Source organism: Aethalodelphis obliquidens, unplaced genomic scaffold (assembly GCF_003676395.1).
Source record: "Aethalodelphis obliquidens isolate GAN/ISIS:26980383/991018 unplaced genomic scaffold, ASM367639v1 scaffold43, whole genome shotgun sequence".
NCBI lineage: Eukaryota > Metazoa > Chordata > Mammalia > Artiodactyla > Delphinidae > Aethalodelphis > Aethalodelphis obliquidens.
Genome location: NW_020837987.1, coordinates 11593587 through 11613133, shown reverse-complemented (window position 1 = coordinate 11613133; position 19547 = coordinate 11593587). Strand labels below are relative to the sequence as shown.

General features: G+C 55.2%; 2 protein-coding genes across 8 annotated transcripts; both read right to left on the bottom strand.

The window, feature by feature from the left end:
• Nucleotides 1–14: 14 nt before the first annotated feature.
• Nucleotides 15–13282, bottom strand: VASP (vasodilator stimulated phosphoprotein). Of its 5 annotated transcripts, XM_027079874.1 has the most exons (14): nt 12968–13280; nt 9374–9460; nt 5757–5928; nt 5518–5683; nt 4402–4498; nt 3856–3905; nt 3495–3736; nt 3249–3349; nt 2672–2723; nt 2088–2124; nt 1826–1871; nt 1582–1672; nt 989–1046; nt 15–864 (listed from the first exon to the last, which is right to left on the bottom strand). In XM_027079874.1, the coding sequence occupies exons 3-14, from the start codon at nt 5892–5894 to the stop codon at nt 827–829; spliced, it is 1116 nt and encodes a 371-aa protein (XP_026935675.1). In that variant the 5' UTR covers nt 5895–5928; nt 9374–9460; nt 12968–13280; the 3' UTR covers nt 15–826. The 5 variants fall into 5 exon arrangements, with proteins under 5 accessions (XP_026935675.1, XP_026935674.1, XP_026935672.1 ...); XM_027079873.1 differs by lacking the exon at nt 9374–9460 and having other exon boundaries at nt 15–875; nt 12968–13282; XM_027079871.1 differs by lacking the exon at nt 9374–9460 and having other exon boundaries at nt 3249–3346.
• A 1912-nt stretch (nt 13283–15194) lies between these two features.
• Nucleotides 15195–19427, bottom strand: PPM1N (protein phosphatase, Mg2+/Mn2+ dependent 1N (putative)). 3 transcript variants are annotated; one of them, XM_027079868.1, is made up of 5 exons: nt 18694–19427; nt 17975–18092; nt 17791–17896; nt 17646–17706; nt 15981–16470 (listed from the first exon to the last, which is right to left on the bottom strand). In XM_027079868.1, exons 1-5 carry the CDS (start codon nt 19396–19398, stop codon nt 16402–16404), a joined length of 1059 nt encoding a protein of 352 aa, XP_026935669.1. In that variant the 5' UTR covers nt 19399–19427; the 3' UTR covers nt 15981–16401. The 3 variants fall into 3 exon arrangements, with proteins under 3 accessions (XP_026935667.1, XP_026935669.1, XP_026935668.1); XM_027079866.1 differs by lacking the exon at nt 17646–17706 and having other exon boundaries at nt 15195–16470; nt 18694–19422; XM_027079867.1 differs by lacking the exon at nt 17646–17706 and having other exon boundaries at nt 16170–16384; nt 18694–19422.
• Between the last annotated feature and the right edge of the window lie 120 nt (nt 19428–19547).

Genomic DNA, 19547 nt, shown 5'->3' with positions numbered 1-19547 from the left:
TCACTCCAGAAATCTTAGCATTTATAAAAACTGGCAGATTTATTCCACAGGGGCCCATTTTCAAGAAGCTAAAGGTGAAGGTGGGAGAGGGGAGGTTTCCTCCCCTTTTCCTTTCCCCCTCATCTTTTTTTCCCCAGGGGGTAAAAATGGCCTGGACCCCAAAACCTACCGAAATAAAAAACCAAAAAACTGAGGTTCTAAAAAGTTACAGCATCTTAATTCCTCATAGAAAAGGGGAAGGAGCCAGAGGGAAGGGAGGTCCCTGGGGTGGGGGGAGCTGCCCCCAGCCTGATGGGACAACCCCCCTTAAATAGCTGTCCCAAGTGGGACAAGCCAGGGGCACAGCATTTAAAAACTCCCCACATCCCATTTTATCAAAACCAAAGAGAAAAAACATTTCCTCCCCCCCAAACCTAAATATATATATATACTTTTTTTTCTTAAAAAACAAAACTTCAAAGGCATTAAGCGTTAAAGTGAATCTAGAACAAGGGAATGTGAGATTCCCTCCTTCCTTCCCCCTTACTGTGGGGTTAATTGGTACATCCCCAGCAGAGGAACCAGCCCCAAGAGGATGGCAGAGGGGAAGGACCAAAGGGAGCAAAGGGTGGGGGCCTCCCCAGCCAATCAGCAGCCAGTATGGGTGTGGGCATGGTGCCAGGGAAGCCACACCCCCTTGGAATTTTCCAAGTGAGATAGGGAGTAGGGAAGACGCATTCCTGTGTAGTCTTCAGCCAATTCCAAGTCAAGTTGAGGCAGGGAAAGCAGGGTGACAGGCGGAGGGCGTGTGCGGAAAGGAGAAACTGGATCTTCTGGGGCCCTGTGGTCAGGGAGAGCCCCGCTTCCTCAGCTCCTGGACAAAGGCTGGAAGGAAACTGGGCAGAGGTCAGGGGCACAGCTTCTTCCCCCTTCCCTTCCAAAACAGGGCTTTCCAAGGGACATGATGCCTCCAAAATAAATAAATGTTTAAAATAAAAAACCACCTCACCTTCAATTATTTCCTCTTTCATTTTCTGCAGTTCCTTCCTCACCTCTTCCAGAAGCTCCTGAAAATGATGGGGTACCAATCAGGAAGGGTACTTGGACTTGCAAAAGTGAATCCCCCCTTTCTTAATGACTGAGGGGCCAGAAGGAGGAGGTTCAAGACCCCTATTACACACACACCACGACATCACTGGCAAGGCCACAAAGTGAGAATTCTAGGGGAGAATTCTGGATCCTTGGAGCCAGAAGGAAAGTACTGGAGAACATCCAGTACCAAGGCTGGCAAATACATTGCAGTCTCCTGCCACCTCCAATTGGTGATAAATGTCTGGGGCCAGTGTACTGAAAAGGATTCTGGGTACTCAACAGAAGTGAGTCCAGTGATAAGATTAGTAAGGTTTGTCATGGGCACTGGGTAAGGTGGTTATGGTGTCTGTGTCATCCCTGACATGATCCAATCTCTCTCCATTTCTCAGACTGGAAAACTGAGGTTCCCAAGGCCTTTTCTAGAATCACATGGCAGGTCAGTGGCAGAGTCTGGACCCAGATCTCCTTTCTATCCCCCGGACCTCACTCCCAGTCCTTTCCCCAAGCTACCTGTTTCACCCTTTCCAGGTCTGACTCATCACTGGAGCTGGGCGTAGAGGGTTGGGCCTCGGAAGTGGTCACTGAAGAAGATGACTTCATCCTGGGAGAGTTGGTGTGGTTTGGGGTGGAAATGAGGTTAGAGAGAGGGTCTGCCTCCCCTGCCTCCCATTCCAGGGGTCACACAGTGTTCCTCCCTACAAATTTGGCAAATTCAACTATTTTGCGGGGTGGGGCCCCAGTATTGATGGCCCACCTTGGCAAGGTTGTGCTGTTCTTCTCCCAGGGTCTCCGCACAGATTCTAGGGGACAGGCAATAAATCAAAAAGATCAGGGACAAGGAATGCCCTGCCTCAATCTTTCTCCCCAGCCTCATCAGCCCCTGTTCAAAGAACCATCTCAGGAGACTACAATCCCCAGCACTGTTTGTACAGACTCTCCCATCGACGTGTGTTATATGTGAGAAGCGGGCATCCTGGGACTTGTAGTTCCTGTGACTAGACTGGGCTCTCACTCACCACTGTGGGCTGGGACTCTGGCCTCTGGCTCCTCCTGCTGGTGGGAAATAAAACTGTCATGAGCCAAGGGCTTCCCTGGTGGCGCAGTGGTTAAGAATCCACCTGCCAATGCAGGGGACACGGGTTTGAGCCCTGGTCCGGGAAGATCCCACGTGCCACGGAGCAACTAGGCCAGTGTGCCCCAACTACTGAGCCTGCACTCTAGAGCCCGCGAGCCACAGCTACTGAGCCCATGACCCACAACTACTGAAGCCCGCGCGCCTAGAGCCCGTTCTCCACAACAAGAGAAGCCACGGCAATGAGAAGCCTGCACACCGCAACCAAGAGTAGCCCCCGCTCAGCACAACTAGAGAAAGCCCGCGCGCAGCAACGAAGACCCAATGCAGCCAAACATAAATAAATTTAATAAATTAAAAAAAAAAAGAAACTGTCATGAGCCAGCCCCCCACCCCGACGCCGCACCTCTGCTCATTTTCCTCCTCCACCTTCAAACCTAGCCCATTCCTGTCACAGCCCCCTCCCCGATATTCCTACACAAACGGTACATCCTAAGGGGTATATGGCAGGAAGAGCCCCTGACCCACATTGGCAGATTCATCCTTGGCGGTTTTCTCCCCAACTTGTGTGGCTTTCCTTCTGTAAGAGAGAAGGGCAAAAACAGATGGCTTCAGCCCTCCCTCAGCCACTCAACAATTCCCTTCCCCGGAGCTCTAGGAAGGTGGATTCTAGCGTGCAGACTTCTGGAATTTGTCAGGGCTAAGAAAATTTTAGTTTTAGAAGTTAAAGAGAGTACTGCTCTCGAACTGGGGTGGGGCTCTCCGATTCCCAGGTTTGGGAGTAACACAATTCTAAGGGCGGAGTTCCCAGGTTCTGAGGCAGGATCTCCTAAGGTCCTGGAATTCTGGGGTTTAGAACATTCCAGAGGCTACCTGGGTGGTTGCAAACCTCAGCCATCTCAGGAGAATGCAATCCCCATCATTATATCCCAAACCTGGCTATCAAAGGGCGAACTTTCACCCAAAGAAACCAACTAACTGAGAATCTGAGCCCTCCCCCGCACCCGGCCCTACTGAACAGGAATCTCCAGGTGATAACTGCTGGTCTGAGGGGTGTGTTCCAAGGGCTTTCTGCGGCTATTAAGGGCTCCAGGCTCAGGCTCACCTCCGGGCCAGCATGGCATTCATCTCTTCCATGAGCCCCCCGCCCGTGCTTCGACTGCTCTCAACTTTGGGGGCCAAGGGCCCCCCTGAGGCCTCCTCCTGCTGGAGAAATTACAAAGGGGTGGGGGTTTATAGGCGGGCCTCCTGGCCTTCCAGCCCTCCTGTGAGGCTCCCAGGAAACTCTGGCCTCATCCCATTATAATATCAGGCCCCGTCAACCCACACCCGCTTTGCCTGCCCCCCTCACCTTGCTGACTTTCCTGAGTTTGGCTCCGGCAATGGCTGCGGCCAGGCCGGGGGCCCCAGTCCCTCCACCACTGGGGCCTTGTGCTGTGGGGAGAGGGGGCGCAGGGGGTGGGCCTCCCCCTGCTCCATGCCCCCCAGCCGAGATCCCCGAGGAGGAGAGACCAGGGGGTGGGGGGGGACCCGGAGGAGGGGGAGGTCCTGGAGGCGGGGGTGGTCCCCCAGCTGTGGGAGCAGCTGGGCCTCCTGTAAGAAACACAAAAAAGGAGAGGTGCTGAGAGAGAAGCCTTATTCTCTGTTGTCCGGCTGGCCCACCCCCTCCTCTGGGGTGGTCACCCGAGCCCCAAGGCCATTCGAGCAATCACCTGCGTTGGAGACCCTGCGTTCCCGCTCCATGAGCTCCGACTGCTGCTGCCTGCGGAGGGAAGGCGAGCTGCCATCACTCAGAGCCCCAGGCTGGCCAGCAACTTCCCGGATCGCCCCTCAGAGGTCTCCAGCAAGGCTGGCTCCTAAGCCCCACTCATGTCCTCCATTCCCCAGGGGCCAGGAAAGGGTTGCAGGGGGAGGACAGGGACAGAGCGAGAGCAAGAGGCGAGCAATCTAGTCATCAGACTGTCAAGAACACCAGAATACAGAACACCCAGGATCCTCTAGACAACCAAATTCTGGACTCTGGGAATCTGGGGGACCAGGATTTGAAGGGTCAGAAGGTTCTGCAACTCTGGGTGTCAGGAGTTTTTCAAACTCCAGGAGGTGGGGGGTTTCTGAAAGAGGTCCGTTTCTAGTCCCCTGGGAGTTGGAACATTCTGAAAACTGCAAGTTGGAGAGGTCTGAACTCTAGGAGTCAGGGGTTCTGGAACAATCTACAACTCGGGCAGCAGTAGGGTTCCCCACCCAGGGACTGGCCCCACCTTTTCTGTTGCTCCATCTCCTCTGGGGAGGGGCCGTTCTGGACAGACCAAGTGGGCGGTGCCGTAGGCGGTGTCGGCGGGGGCGGAGGCCCACCTCCTGGAAGGTGAGAGTAAAGGCTGCTGAGTCACCCAGGAAGCGGGCGCCACCCCTCAGCACGTTCCCTCGGCTCTCCCGGGCCTCCCAGGGACTCTGCGATGAGGGGTCGGCACGAGCTTCCCCTGACTGAGCTGATGTCAGGTGGGTGCTGGGAGGATGCCCAGGTCACAGGCGGAACAGCAAAGGCCCAGAGAGGGGAGCCGCTTGCCCCAAGTCCTGCAGACCCGAATTTGCAGGAACAAGGCTTGAAATCAGGCCCACTCCGGCATCCAGGCTCTTAGGGCACCTGTCACAGCCACTCAGACTGCCCCACCTGAAGACCCAGGAAAGGCTGAGAGCCTCGTCCTCACCCCCCTTCAGGCCTCTGGCTCCCATGTATTTTTCTGTGCCTCGGACAAGCAGGCCCCTCCCCACTAGCCCTGAAGCCGCTCCAGGAAGCAAACACCTCCGCCATTTGGTGATTTGTGACCCCACATGCACAGCCGTCACTTTGCTCCTCAAAGTGTACTGTTTATGGACCGGTAGCCTTGGCGTCACCAGGGAGCTTGTTAGAAGTACAGAGGCTCAGGCCCCGGCCAACCCAACTGAATCGGAATCTGCGTTTCTCCTAGATGATTCGTGGGCACATTCCAGTTTAAGAAATACCAACTGAAGGTTTTTTCTTAATACTGTTGCCTGAAAACTAACCGATGATGACATAAGTCAGTATAATGGTTACCTGGGGAAAGGGCACAAGGAACTTTCTGGAGGCTGGAAATATCTATATCTTGATCTGGGAGGTCACACAGGAGTGTGCATGTGTAAAAATTCCTGGAGCAAAATGTACTCTTAGGAACCATGCGTTTTATACGTGGGTGCACTCGGGGCACACAGGAACCCACAAAACCCTCATAATAATTCTCCACAGAAGTTGTCAATTGGCCTCATTTTCAGATGAGTAAACTGAGGCCAAGTGGTGAAGTGGCGGCCCCAGGCCACACGGCAGGGCTCGGTGGTCCCCTCTGCCCGCTCTCTCTAACCTTCCAATGCCTCTAGGGCGCTGGCCATGCCGGCGGCAAACTGTGTTGCATCCTCCTTGCTGCCGAAGTTGAGGCCCCAGACCTGGCGGGCGTCACGCCACTGGTGGAAGTTGGGGGTGGCCTGGTTATACTTGACACCCCGGACGATGGCGCAGTTGATGACCACCTGGCAGGGGGGGGAAAGTGGGTGAGGAGTGGTGGGGCGCAGCGGGTAGAGGGGGCGGGGAGGGAAGCCTCACCTGCTGGTCTGGCTGCATCTTCCGGCCGACCACCCGGAAGGAGTTGGCAGTGGGGTTATGATAGATCTGGACGCGGCTGAAGGCCTGGGGGCCCGTGCCAGCAGGCAGCCATCGCTTGTTGCTGTCATCATAGAGCATCACAGTGGCCCGGCTGGAGCAGACAACCGTCTCACTGCCCGGAGGGAGGAAAGGGGAGAGAGGCCAGTTAGCTGAGGGGAGCCTGGCACCTTCCCTCCAGGGGCCGGTCACCTTCTCCATCTGGGGCCCCCTGGGAGAGTAGGAGACACAAAGACAGTGTGAGAGGAAGAGGGACCCATGGAAAGGCAGAGGAAGACAGGCAGACGGGGAGAGAGGGCTGGGGACAGACCCTTGAAGAGACCCAGACAGGGAGACTGGGAGAGAAAAGACAGACGGGATAGAGAGACAGACAGACTGGGAGAGTCAGACAAAGAGACAAACAGGGGATGGGAGACAGACAAGGAAAGAGACAGACAGTCAGATGGGGGGAAAGAAGACAGAAAGAGGAAGAGTCAGACAGACTGGAAGAGACAAACATACAGACTGATGCAGAGAGAGAGCTGAGAAAGGAATCAGACTGACGTAGCGGAGACAGACTGAAAGACAGACAGACAGAGGAGTAGTGGGGGAAAACAGATGGAAAGGCAGGGAGCAGAGAAAGATACAGAAATGGAGAGACAGGCAGATGGAGAAAGACAGAGAGATGGACAGAGAGACTGAGGCAGTCTGAGAGATGCAGAGTGAGCTGGAGGAGGGGGCCCGGGAGAAGCGGATGGAAGGGGCGGGGCAGGAGCTCTGGGCAGTGCTGGGAACCAGCCCCTGCCTGGTGCCCTTGGAGCCTCAGTTTCCCCATCTCTGCTGGGGTGCTCGGAGCCCCCCCTTCCCCCAACCACCTCTCCCCACTCAGGAGGAGGAAGCTGAGGCTCAGGGAGGGGAAGGGTGAGGCTTGCAGCAAGTTGGGGACCAAGGCTAGATCCCAGGCTCTTCCACTTCCTGCTGCCAACCCCGTCCCTCCGGCCCCCCTGGTGCCAACGGCCATCAGTGGACACTCACTGCTCCGTGTCAGGCAGGGACCCAGACAGCCCCGGCCCCACCCTCCAGGGCAGGAGAGCCTCACAGTGGTCTGTCCTGTCTGCAGACAGTGATAATCCAAGACCAGGCCTGGGGTGCCCAGAAGGAGTGCCTGCCCCAGCCTGGGGATCAGAGACTTCCTGGAGGAGGTGACATCTGACTTAGCCTTGTGGGGAGGGGGTCAGTAAACTGGTTCAGGGTTCAGGATCTGATATCCACAGATGTAGGTTCAAATCCCCGTTGGGCCACCTACTCCGTATGACTCAGGCAAGCAGCCTTCCCACATGAGAGAAGGCATCTTCCTTGCCTGCAGACTGGGGAAATGACAGACCCCACCTCCCCCAGGGCAGTGGGAGAAGTAGATGAGTCTGGACATGTAAAGTGCTTGGCACAGTGCCTGGCATGTACTGAGTGCTGAGTAACTGTCAGCATCCTTTCCACGGGCACCCTGAACAGGTACCACTGGGTCCCTGGACAGCCACATCCCTCCCACCCCCTACCAGTCCTTCTGGGGAGGTTCAATGCCCTCCTCCCCCAGTGGGGAAACTCAGGCTCCCAGACAGGAAGTGACTTGCCCAAGGTCACACACAAACCAGGGGGAAGCAATGGTCCCCACCCCCACCGGACTTTTTCCTGAAAAGAAGAAGTTGGTGGTCAGAGGTTTCCGGGGAGAGAAATTATACCCCACAATGGCTCTGTCTCTACCAGGGCTGGGGGCTGGTGCATAACACTGACGCTGTAAAAGACAAGGCAGGGAAAGCCCCTCAGCAGACCCAGATCCGGGTTCCTAGGCCAGGAAGCTGAGGCCCCAGACCCTCCCCCCAGGTTTACATAATTGGGGCACCTCCCTCTTATCAGGCACTTCAGCTGCTCAGATGCCCTAAGCCCTTTCCTCAGAGTCTCTCATTTTATGCTCACTGCAGCCCTTCTAGATGGGCTATTTCATCCTCATTCTGCAAGGACTACAAACAGAGGCCCAGAAAGGTTGCGTGACTCGCCTGTGGTCACACAGCTAGTAAGTAGCACAGCAAGGGTTTGAACCCAAGCCACCTGGCTCCCAAGTCCACAATCTTAACCACCGGGGACCGTGTGGGCCCTACCCAAACACCAGGTGCTGTTTCCAGACAAGTGCAGCCTCAGGGGCTCTTTCTGGCTTCCACTGCCCCTGGCAGGGCAGGGTTAAGGCCTCGCCCACACCTGCCACCCACACCCAGGGCAGACTCTGCCCAGGTGCCCAGGGCCTTCGTTGCTACCCAACCCTGGCTGCACTTTGCTCTCCCAAGCGACCCTGCCCTGCTGAGTCTCTGGACTGGCCAGAGAGCTGGATGTCTGCAGAATGACCCCAGACTGGTCTTGTCCCTCTCCAGGCTGTGGTGTCCCCATTACAGCAAAAGGATCCTGTTAAAACACAAGTCAGATCGTGCCCCTCCTCTTCTTGGAAGCTCCCGTGGCAGCTCCCACAGAATTTTTATTCTGGCCAAGTTCTCTCCAGGGCCTTCGTGATCTGTGTGATCTCTGATCTCATCCCTTCTTTCCCCCCAGCTTGCTGTTCCAGCCCCACTGGCCTCTGCGCTGCTCCTTCAACGTGCCAGACACATTCCTACCGCAGGCTGGTGCTCTTGTTCTCCCTCATCCTGGATTTTCACCTCCTTCAGGTCGCCACTTAGCCGACACCTCTTCCAAGAAGCCCTCCCTGACTACACTATCTGGAAAAGCTCCTCTCCCTCTCATTGCACGTCCCACGTTTCATAGCACCTGATCCCTGCCTGACAGATCCCTGTCTCCCCTACCAAAAGGTCAGGACCATGAGGGCAGGGATTTTTGTCCTTTCTGTTTTGTCCTTTCTGCTGTGTCCTCGGAACCTAGAATCACGCCTAGGACATAGTAGGTACCCAAGAGTTGTTAAATTAGCCATCTATAAAAAAGGAAAAGCTTTTAACAATGGCAGCTGGTATTTATTGGTTAGCCTGTGTACCAGACATTGTTCTAGGTACTGAGCTGCAAGTTCCACAGTGAACCTTGCAATGACCTCATGAGATGGACTCTGGTGCTCACCCTTTTTACAGATGAGGAACTGTGGCCACAGAGAGGTGAAGACAGTTATCCCAAGTCGCGCAGCAAACAAGCAGAGGGGCTCATATCTGAACCCAAGTTCCCCACCACCACCACCCCCCCCCGCAATGTTCTTAACCTCATTTAAAGATGAGAAAACAGCTAAGCTGATTTTTTTTTTTTAAGGCAAGGTATAAAGTGGTGTGTATCAGAAGTATTTTTTTTTTTTTTTTTTTGCGGTACTCGGGCCTCTCACTGTTGTGGCCTCTCCCGTTGCGGAGCACAGGCTCCGGACGCGCAGCCTCAGTGGCCACGGCTCACGGGCCCAGCCGCTCCGCGGCATGTGGGATCTTCCCGGACCGGGGCACGAACCCACGTCCCCTGCATCGGCAGGCGGACTCCCAACCACTGCGCCACCAGGGAAGCCCAGAAGTATTTTTTTTTAAAAAAAGAAAAGGTGGGGAGGATATAAATACCTCTGCACACAGAGTGGTGATATATGCAGAAGCTGCTTCTCAGGTGACTAACCGTGGCTGCCTCTGAGGCACTGGGGACCCGGGGGCCTGAGGAGGCAGGAAGTGGACATTTTGTACCGTTTACCTTCTTGAATTGCTTGATTATGACTTTTCTTTTCACTTTGTTTTAACATGGGCTGGTATTACCTATAAAAAATGAATTCATTACTTAAGTTCAAAAAATAAAACTATAAACTAGGCAAAAAGCTAGAATGGAAAAATCCCACAGCCAGGAAGCAGGGAGTGAGATGGAAATGGGGTCTGCCTAATTCCAGTGGTCTCTGGGGTCTCATACCCTCAATTTGACATGAGAGCCTTAATCCCCAACCAGCCCAGAACTCTCCCACAAGTCCTCCCATTCTGGTAAACTCTAGCATGTGGTAGATAAAAGAAGGTTCAAGTCACCCCCTCGCTGTGTGGCTTCCCGTCTCTGAACCTCAGTTTCCAGCCCTGGAAACCATAACTCACTGGGGTTTGGTAAGGATTGAAAGAGATTTAAAAAAGCCCTAAGCACAGGACTTGGAATTTGGCAAGGATTCATATGAGGGAGCTGAGAGGCAATATAGGAGGGAGAGAGCTTCTCATCACGGGAGGCAATCAAACATAGTCACTCTAGTTTACTCAAACCTTCCATATTAGAGGCTTGCCCTTCCTTTCACCCCTTCATCCTATAGCCCCTTAAACCGCAAAACTTGTGATCTACCCCCCAAAGCCCCAGGCACACACAACCTTTCCAAACTACAAATCTTTGAAGAAACCCTGGATAGAAACTCAGATGTAGGGTCTGCAGGGCTTGTATGGGTTCACTCTAGTCCTTCCTCCCTGACAGGCCTCAGTTCCCCATAAGTGATTAGGAAGGTAACTGGGTTCCTTTTTGTTTATCAGCATTATCTTAAGTGTTGGTACAGTGAAAGCACGTTACTTGTATTATTATTATTTTTTTAAAGGCCACTAAAGGTTTGATTTTCCTTTTTCTCTAATAGTATAATACTCTGGAAAGAGGCCTGGGTTCAAATTCAAGCTTGCCCACTTCCAATCTGACTTTAATAGGCAATTTGCTTAATTTCTCTGTGCCTCAGTTTTCCCATCTGGGGAAGGGGGACGGTCCTAATAGTATCAATCTCTTAGAATTGTTGTGAGGATTAAATTGAATCAGGCACCTAGTACAGTGCCTGGCACAAAGTAGATGCTTGATCAGATGGTCTCTCATTATTTAAAAAAATAATAATAATAATAATAATTACTATTATTGGAAGAGGAAAGAAATGAACCAAACACTTCTTGAGTCCCTTCTGCCCTGAGATTCTCAGACCTCTGCCCCACTTCCCAGAATTCCAGCTCAGAGTCCCGGACACAGCAGACACTCAACAAATATTTGTCAAACTGGGAGAAAAGGAACTGTATCTTGTAATTTTCCATCTTAACATCCTCTCTTCCAACTGCCCCCAAGACTGTCCCCAGCCAAATCAGCCAGAAATCTGAGGATCCCAGCCCCCTCCCCTCCCTCAATACTGCTTAGGAATTTCTGAGGGATCCTGGGCCAGGCCTTTCTCTCTTTGAGCCTCAGTTTCCCCAGCTGCCCCCAGACAAGGCCATGGGTCTTTCTGAATCCTTCCTAGCTGTCCTGGGAGAAGGGGCACAGCCCAGTAAGTCGGGTGTGGCCATCAGGAGGGAAGACCCCTCAGGAGGTGGGAGTAACTCTCTGGTGAGACAGGCATCAGCTCGACTTCTGCCCACCTCCCAGGAGGTGGGAGGTTTGGTCGTGGCCAGCAGTAGGGGGGCCTTGTGGGAGGGCCAGGGCCTCGGGGACTGGGGGCGGGGAGGCTGGCCCAGACATTGCTCCTGCCCTTTTACGGTCTCAGTGAGTGAGGCAGCACTAACTCGGACATCCGCCATCCGCCTTCCACCGTGCCTGGGACCGGAAACGCGGCGGGGTGGGGGGCTGGGGGGGAGGCAAGGGGCGGGGCTGGGGGGCAGCGGGAGAGGAGAGCCCCCCCAGGAAGAAGGTGAAGGAAGAGAGCCTGACTCCCGAAAACCGCCCCCTCTCCCGGGCCAGACCTTGAAGGGATGTTGCTATAATGGGGGAAAGGGTAGGCAGGAAGTCTTGTGGGTGTCTGTGGGTGCCCCCTTGCTCCAAATTTTCCAGCAATCCCTTTACAGCAGAAGGAACAAATGTACGAGGGGGATTCTCTACTGACCGTAAAAACGAATGCCACCCTATGTCAGAGGGCAGGGGTATGGGGAATGTGGGAGGATGTGGGCGCCAGGGGGTTAATCCCCAGCCGCCCCCAGGGGCCTCCCCCTCGAGCTGGGGGCTTTGGGGCAGGAAGTCCCTGACAGCGTAGAGGAAGGGAGATAGTATTGTCAGGCTCAGGCCTCAAGGGAGAGATTATGGGGGGCCAAGAGAAAGGAAGAATAAGGGGGGGCTAGTCGGGTCCCCCAGCCGCACGGGCCCCGCCCTCAGGTGAGCCCAGGAGTTTTGAGGGAGGCCCGGGAAAGACAAAATCCCTGGGTCCCTTCGGCCCCCAGCCCCCAGGATTAAATTCCTGGGAAGATTGCTGGAACTCTCTGGGAAGCCTGGGTCCCTTGGGGAGAGGGCTATGACCTTGACGCTTTGCAACGCCCCCTCCTCCAACCGCACAACTCGGGACTGCTGGGGAAGGGGGGGCGGTGTTGAGAGAAGGGGGAGGCGCCGTGGTGGGGAAAGCAGCCGGCCCACGGCGCTCTTTGCCGGCCCCTCCCCACACCAGCTGTCTCGACAGGTGAGTCAGGAAGACAAAGGCCCCCCTTCCCCCAGCTCCCGCGCCCCCTCCCTCCCCAGGGCCGTGCAGGTTGGGGAGAGGGGCCGCCCTTCTGGCCCGGGGCCGGGGAGCCGCCCTCGGCCCAGAGCGCTCGCTCGGTCCTAGGCACAGCCTGTTTTAAGCAAATTGTGGGTGGGGAGCAGCGGGGGAGGGGAGTCCCAGCCAGACCCTGGAGGCTGCGTCTGGGTCCGTGGATCCGTCCACACCAACCTCCTCCACAGGAGGATGAGCCCCCCAAATTTAGGGGGTTAAGTACCCCCGAAGTTAAGGAGCAAGGTCGCTCTTGAGAAGACTTTTCCAGCGCCACGTAAAAGGGGACCCCCGAAAACCAGTCTACGTCTCAATCTCTCTTCCAGGTCCCAGGGACCCCCAAACCGGCCCCCCACAATCCCTCTAGGGGCCGGGTTGAGATTTGGGGGGAGTCTGAGCCCTGCCTAAATCCTAGCCTCCCTGCGGGGAGTATTTGCCAACTTCAAGGTCCTCTGAAAAAGTCTTTTAAAAATTCGGGAGTCCTTGGAGCGCCCCCAAATCTAAGGGCTCCCGGGAGAACCTCACCGGCACCACGCGGAGCCTTGAGAGTCAAGGGGAAGTGGTCAGTATTTGGAGCTCGTCAAAGGGGGCTCGGCCTCAAATCCGAGGTTCCCAGTGCCCGGTCCCCAAATACCAGCCCGGAGCAAGCTGGGGGGAGGGGGACAAAGGCGGGGCGGGAGCTCGCGCCGGGCGGGGAAGGGTCTGAAGGCAGTTCGAGGCTCACCTCATGGCTGCGCGGCGGGCGGGCGGAGCGCCCACGGGGTAGGTGCTCCCGGGGCGCCCCTGGCTTGAGGTTCAGGGGTTCAGGGCTGGCTCCAGGTTCTGCTCAGTCTCCCCCAGGGTCCCGCCCCATAGAGTCCGGCTTCCTGGGGGGAACGTGGACAGGGCCGGGGCGGGTCCTCGGGCGCCTCCTCTCTCGGGGGCTCTGATCGGGGGTCCCGGCAGCAGAAAGGGGGTGCGGCGTCCCCTCCCCGGCGCGCCCCCTCGTCCGGCAGCGGCTACAATGTTACTCTTACTACTGTACTTCTCTTCGCTACATTTCGTTCCAAAATTCCACTCCCCGCACCCATAATGCCCTGCGCCTTAAAGGGGCCGCGGACATCTCAAGGCGGTGAGGTTGAGGGGGGTGGAGGGCGCTTAAAAGGGCAACGCGGAACCTTAGACTTCCGCTATTTCCCTCTTCCCCAACGTTACTGCATAGCGATACACTCTGGGGGTCCCCCCTCCAAATCAGAGGGGAAGTTTGATGGAGAGGAAGGGATCCTTCCTTGATCCTTCGTTCTCTCCCACGATGGAAATTCTTAGGGGAATATCAATGGGGGCACAATTTCTTCTCACCCTTCCCATCGACTTCTCCATTTCTTTACATTCTACTCAGTTTGGGGGGCGAAGAGGACCTTCTGGTCAAGCATAGATTCTCTCAAATTTTGTCCCTTAAATCCTGCCTTCGGAGCCCTCAACGGTCTCTCTCCACCAATTTATGAGGGATTACTAAGGGGCGAACCCCCTCCCCCGCCGAAGAGCGGAATGGGTGGGGAGGGGGCCCACCCCTCTCACTGCCCCCCCGCTCCGCCCGCCCTGGGAAGGTGAGGAGGAAGTGGGCCGAGGGGGCGCGGCTGGCCGCTGACTCACAGCCGCAGGGTGTGTGTGGGGCGAGGCGGGGGTGGGGGTGGGGGTTATGGGGTGTGTGTGTGCGGCGCTGGACCTCGGTGGGAATGGGACTCCCAGTCCCTGTGTGAATAAGGCCCCTTGTCCCCTCTCCACGCACGCCCCGCCGTGACTCAGTTTCGTCTGCGGAGGATGGTGGGATCATCCAGCAATCCGAGGGAACGGAGGTGGGGGACCCTCCCTAAGCCGGCTCCCGGGAGCCCCCTCCCCCGACGCGCCAGATTCGGGCTGAGTCCCAACACCCTCCCAGGCTTCCGCCACTGGTCCTGCAGACTCCGCCTTACGTGACGTCACCAATATGTTCACGCCCCTCTCGTAGAGCGCCACCTGGCCTGGGTAAGGTGCCTTAGGCTGGGGCAGGAAACTGGGGAATCAGTTCGACATTTAGAAATGGATAAATTGAGGCCTGGAGGCAGGAAGTAAATCTGGGGTATAGCCCTCTTGCCTGAGCCACCAGGACTCCAGTGGTGCAAGGTATGAGTGTAAAACAACTCTTGGGGCCCAGCTGACTAGGTGAAGGAATCAAGATTCCCAGGCTTTTTTTTTCCAAGAGGAATCTGCTGCTGGGTGCCGTTCCTTATCTCCTTCACCTCATTCTTCTAGGCCATGCTCTGACATTAATTCTTCTCTAAAGAATGGAGTAATCCTCTCCCCTTATCCACCCCACTCTGGGAAACCTTGAACCCTGATCTATGGTAGGTTATAATTGTTTCTCTGTGTGTCTCCTCAGACTGAGTTCTTTGGGGACAGAGGTAGACTTAATCAATTTCTGAGCCTTACTAACCCAGCCAGGCCCAGAACAGCAGCTCAACACACATTTACATTTATCCAACTGCATGAAAACCCCAGTTCTGTGTGACCATGGGCAAGTCCTTTCTCCTCTCTGGGTCTCAGCTTTCCCATCTGTGAAATGGGAGGGGTGGTGCTTCTGTGTGCCACCTACACTATAGTCAGCAAACTTTTTCTATAAATGTCCAAATAGTAAATACTTTAGGCATATTAAACATAGGGCCTCTTTTGCATATTTTTTTACAGCCCTTTAAAAATGTAAAAACCATTCTTAGCTCAAGTGCTGTACAAAACAGGTAGCAAGACCCCCGCACTAGAGAAACTCCTGCATATGTACACAGGAGCCTGATCAAGGATCTTTACGGCAGCAGTGACGTAAGGGCAAGAAATTGGAAACAACCTAAATACCCATCAAGAGGATGACGGATGGTGAAACTATTGCACGTCTCTTGTCTGAAGTGCTGAGTAGCAGCTAAAAAGAGTGAGGTGTGTGAGTGGCATGAAAGAAGTTTCCAACACAGTATTGAGTAAAAGGAAACAAATTGCCAAATGATACATAGGGTATGAAAAAAATCAAGGAGACACCTAAGGTACCATGTACATGTGTGTACATGCCCAATAAAAGGTCTTGAAAAATCCACTCCAAACTCACTGCAGGGGTTACCAGTAGGACACAGAATGGGATCGTGGAGAGTCTGATGGTCATAATCTCAAGCCTCATCTTGAAAATGCTGAGTTCAATCCTGCCTCTAGGCTTTCACACTGGCCGTTCCTTCTGCCTTGGGACCCTCTTCCCTGGGGTTTTTGCATGGCTGGCGAGTTCTCTGTTAGGTTCCTGCTCAGTTGTCCCCTCCTCAGAGGTCTTCACTGACCCCCGTCTAAAGCAACCATCCCCAGGTGGAAAATGGAGTGGCAGTGGGTGAGGGATGGAGAGAGACTTCATTGTATACCGTTTCGTGCCCTTTGAATTTCAAACCAAGTGAACTTACCACCCATTCAAAAAATAACAATGTAAAAAACCCAGCATAGCTCCCCTAAGACATTTTCTTATCACGGTCTCCCAGTTTCATTTTCCTTGAGACACTTGTCAGTGTCTGAGATGACCTTATTTATGGGTTCCCTTGTTTGCTGTCCCTCCCCCACTCCACCCCACACACTAGGTGGTTCCAGGGGCTGAAACCTCAGTGGGTCTGCCAGGTTGATGGCCTGAGCAGGGCCTTGCACATAGCAGATGCCCCATACGTATTTGCCAAATGACTGGGCAAATCGTGTGTGCGGGGTTTTTTCCACAAGAAAAATGTATTTTGAATTATGTAATTAAAATTTAATTGTAAAAAGTTTCCCCTACCTCCCCTCCAAACAGATGAAAAATAGGAAGGGAAGAGAAGGTTATTGAACTGGGTGATTTTCAGGGTCCATTCAGCTCGAAATATTTCAAAGACATTTAGTTTTGGGGTTTTGAGGTTTGGGGTTTTTTTGGTTTTTTTTTTTTTGGGTCTAGCTGGTCGGCGGAATTTCCCCTCTCTCATAAGACTTTCTGTCTTATGAGAGGGAAGTAGGAGAAAGGGAAATAAACATTCTGGGGTTCCTCCATTGGTTTCTCTTCCTTCCGCTAGTCTGCATAGCTGGGGAAGGGGAGTTTTCTTCCTTAATTCCATTGAGGCCCCAGCTGGGCAGAGGGTCCCTAAAGGATGACAGCTGTCAGGCCTCCAAGTCCAAGGCAGAGCTTGAATGGGTGCCAGTGGGCTTCTCAGCCCCATTCTGCCCCATCTGTAACACAAAATGTGGAAGATGGTGAATAGGAACCCCTTCTTGCCCCTCAGCATTTACTCCCCTGTATTCTGGAAGCACCATTCCTATTTTTCCTTTGAGGAACCAGCATTCCCTATCTCTCATTTCCTCAGTTTTGGGTGGAGTGGACCCCAAGGCCAAGCGCTAGAGAATGGGCCTGTGACCCCAGCCCGGCCAATCAGAGACACAGAGACTGGTCAGGCACATGACCCAGTGTGGCCAATGAGAACCAGCTCTGGAAGCAGGGCTGCAACTACTGGGAAACTGGCGTGCTCTCCCCACTGGGGATGGAGCAGCAACTCTCTGCTACCTCATGTGGAGACGCTGCCTGGGAATGAAGCCAACTCAGAGAAAGGAAAACTAAGACAGTTCCTGATGACATCATCTGACAACCGGATGCAGTCATGCCTCAAGTCCCTGTACTCTTCAATTACATGGCCCAGTAAACTCCCTGGTTTGTCTTCCCAGGTTGAATGGGGTTTCTGTCACTCACAACTCAAAAGAATCCTGACAAAGACCTCCTTTCTGCTGCTGAGAAACCATCACCAAACACCCCCACCCCCACCCCCACCCCCACCCCCCGCCCCGATTGGTAATAACCCAACTCCCTTCTCTGCCCTGCAAAGGCCTTCTGGTTTCCTCCCTCACATTTCCTCCCAGTCCCCCACCCCATACCTTAGTTTATGTGGCTCCACTCACCACCTCCTTGGACATCTCTAAATAGGCTATCTGGGCCTAATTCACAACCTCTCTCCTCTAAGACCTGGGCCACCCGCAGAGATGTCCTGGTGGTCTCTGCAGTGCAGTTAGCCCTTGGTATCGGTCATCAACATCCCTTGAGTTTTTCTGCCTTATTTCTGGATGGAAGGGGTGGTGCTTGGGATGGTGGGGCTTCACAAAGCAATGTAGGGGGCACACTTCTTGGAGGAGATGCACAATCCCTTCTCCTCTGCTTCTGCATCACCACCGCCCGCTCCCTCCGCCGCACCAACCATCATGCCTAGCACAGGACCAGGTGTGAGAATTTATTACTATATCGGGTAAATTCCTGTCCCCTCTGGCCTCAATTTCCCCATCACTTAAAGAGGTGGCATGAGGGGGGGCGCTGAATTACATGCTTCTAAGAGAAACATTCAAGAACACAGGGTCCTTACCACCCAGCGCTCTCCTGAGGCCTGGCAGAACTGAGAGTAAGCGTCAGCGATGACTGTGGCCCTGGAGAGCAAAGGAAGTCCCTCAGGAGGGGACCCTCCTCCTACCACCCACCCTCCCATTCCACCCCACCCCACCCCAACTCACTTGCAGTGGAGCCCTCCCCCAGGAGGTAAATCCGGGATGTCCTCAGAGGCCAAAGTCCTGAAAACTGTGTTCAAGCTGGGGGGCTCCTGGCCAAAGGCACACAGCTCTGAAAAGGAGGCAAGGACTGTGAGAGTTACCCTGCTTGCTGACCACCCCTTCCGCCGGGCTCCTGGCACCTGCTCACCTGCAACCCTGCGTCCCAGGGCTGCGTCCAGCACTAGCTCCTTCCTGATGGCCTCCTCACAAGGCCTGGGGGCCCCCGGGAAGCAGACCAGGATGCAAGTCATGTTGTCCAGGCTTCCCTGGAGAAGGCAGAGAAAAGAGAGCCTGGTGGAACACGGTTGAATGCCCAGCACAGGGCTCCATGCCCTAGGAAACAGAGTTTCCCAACACTCCCCTTGCTCTAGTGCCCCCTTCCCAATCTGGTTATGCCCATATCTCTAAAATCCCACCCTTCTGTCAGTCTAAACCAGGCCTCTCACGAGGACCAATTCCTTAGACCACGCCCTCTCACTGTCCTAGCACCACCCTATTAAACAGAGCCACTTCCCTTTTCCAAAGCTCCTCCCACTCTGCTGTTGAGCTGTTCTTCCTTCTGCCACTAGTCACACCTCAGGACCCATCTTTAGGTCTAAGGGCTGTCCCATTCCAAAAGACCACGCCCTTCCTCGTAAATCCCTCCCACTTATCTATCGAGAACTACAACTCTTCGTCTTGTCTCAAGGCTTCCCTCAGTCTCCGTTCCCTGCACGTTTTGGCCCTGCCCCGTTCCAGCAGGCCCCGTCCCCTATTTGGAGTCCCACCTCTCCTTTTCTAGTTTTACTCTTGCCTCTGCATCAAAGCTCCTCCCCACTAAATCCCTTAGGTTCTTCCCTCTAAGATCTCAAGCCCCGCCCCCAGGACCTTGCAAAGACACGTGTCCAACAGCTGCGCGCAGAGAAGCTGTGGGGCCAAGCCCAAGCAGAGGCGAGACGCCACCAGTCCCGCCAGGGCAGAGCCAGACATGGCGTCCCACACACCATCAGAGGCCAGGAGCATGAATTCGTCCTCTGCTCGGCGTGCCAGGGCGGTCACTTCAGGCTCCGCGGAAACGAGCTGCAGTTCAGGGGGCCTTCCCGGAGCCTCTTTGTAGGCAAAGTCTCCCAGTGCTCGGGACACTGCCAGAGAGCCCTCGAGGCGCCGGCGGCTGATGGTGCCGCCCGCGTCATGGATGCGCTCGCGTTCCCGGGGATGGAGGGGCCGATGGTCTTCGGTGATGAAGGCCACGGCGCCGGCGCGACTCAGCACCGCGCGGGAGTCACCGCAGTGCGCCAGGTACAGAAAGTGCGGGGAAACCAGCAACGCCAAGGCGGTGGAGCCTCCCGGCTCGCCGCGGGGCCAGAGCGCGCGCAGGCGTGCGTCTGCGCTCAGAAAGGCGCGGCGCAGTGCTTCGCACACGCCCTCGGGCTCGCCGGGCGCTGGGCCCAGCGCCTCGAGCACGTAGCCCGGCAGGTGGCGCGCACCGAAGAGGGCGGCTCTCGTCCCACCGTGGCCGTCGAGGATCGCGAAGAAAGCCCAGCCCGGGCCCAGCCCGGGTAGCTCAAGCCAAGCGCAATGCGCGTCCTCCATGTGTGCGCGCCACCCTTGCACTGCGCTCGCCCCGAAGCTCAAGCCCCAAGACGCCGCCGCACCCCCGTGCGGCCGCTGGGCGCATCGCGGCGCGTCCAGGAGGGACTGAGGCCCGTCGGGAGAGCTGCGCCTCTCCTCTGCCTCCTCCA

Coding starts and splice junctions, on each gene's coding strand:
- PPM1N (XM_027079866.1), bottom strand. CDS start 19,398: ATGGAGGACGCGCATTGCGCTTGGCTTGAGCTACCCGGGCTGGGCCCG. Junction 18,093..18,693: donor TGGACACGTGTCTTTGCAAG/GTCCTGGGGGCG, acceptor TGCCTTCTCCAG/GGAAGCCTGGACAACATGAC. Junction 16,471..17,790: donor GGGGGAGGGCTCCACTGCAA/GTGAGTTGGGGT, acceptor TTTGTGTTACAG/ATGGGGCAGAATGGGGCTGA.
- VASP (XM_027079870.1), bottom strand. Junction 2,724..3,248: donor AATGCCATGCTGGCCCGGAG/GTGAGCCTGAGC, acceptor TCTCTCTTACAG/AAGGAAAGCCACACAAGTTG. Junction 1,673..1,825: donor AACAGCACAACCTTGCCAAG/GTGGGCCATCAA, acceptor CAACTCTCCCAG/GATGAAGTCATCTTCTTCAG.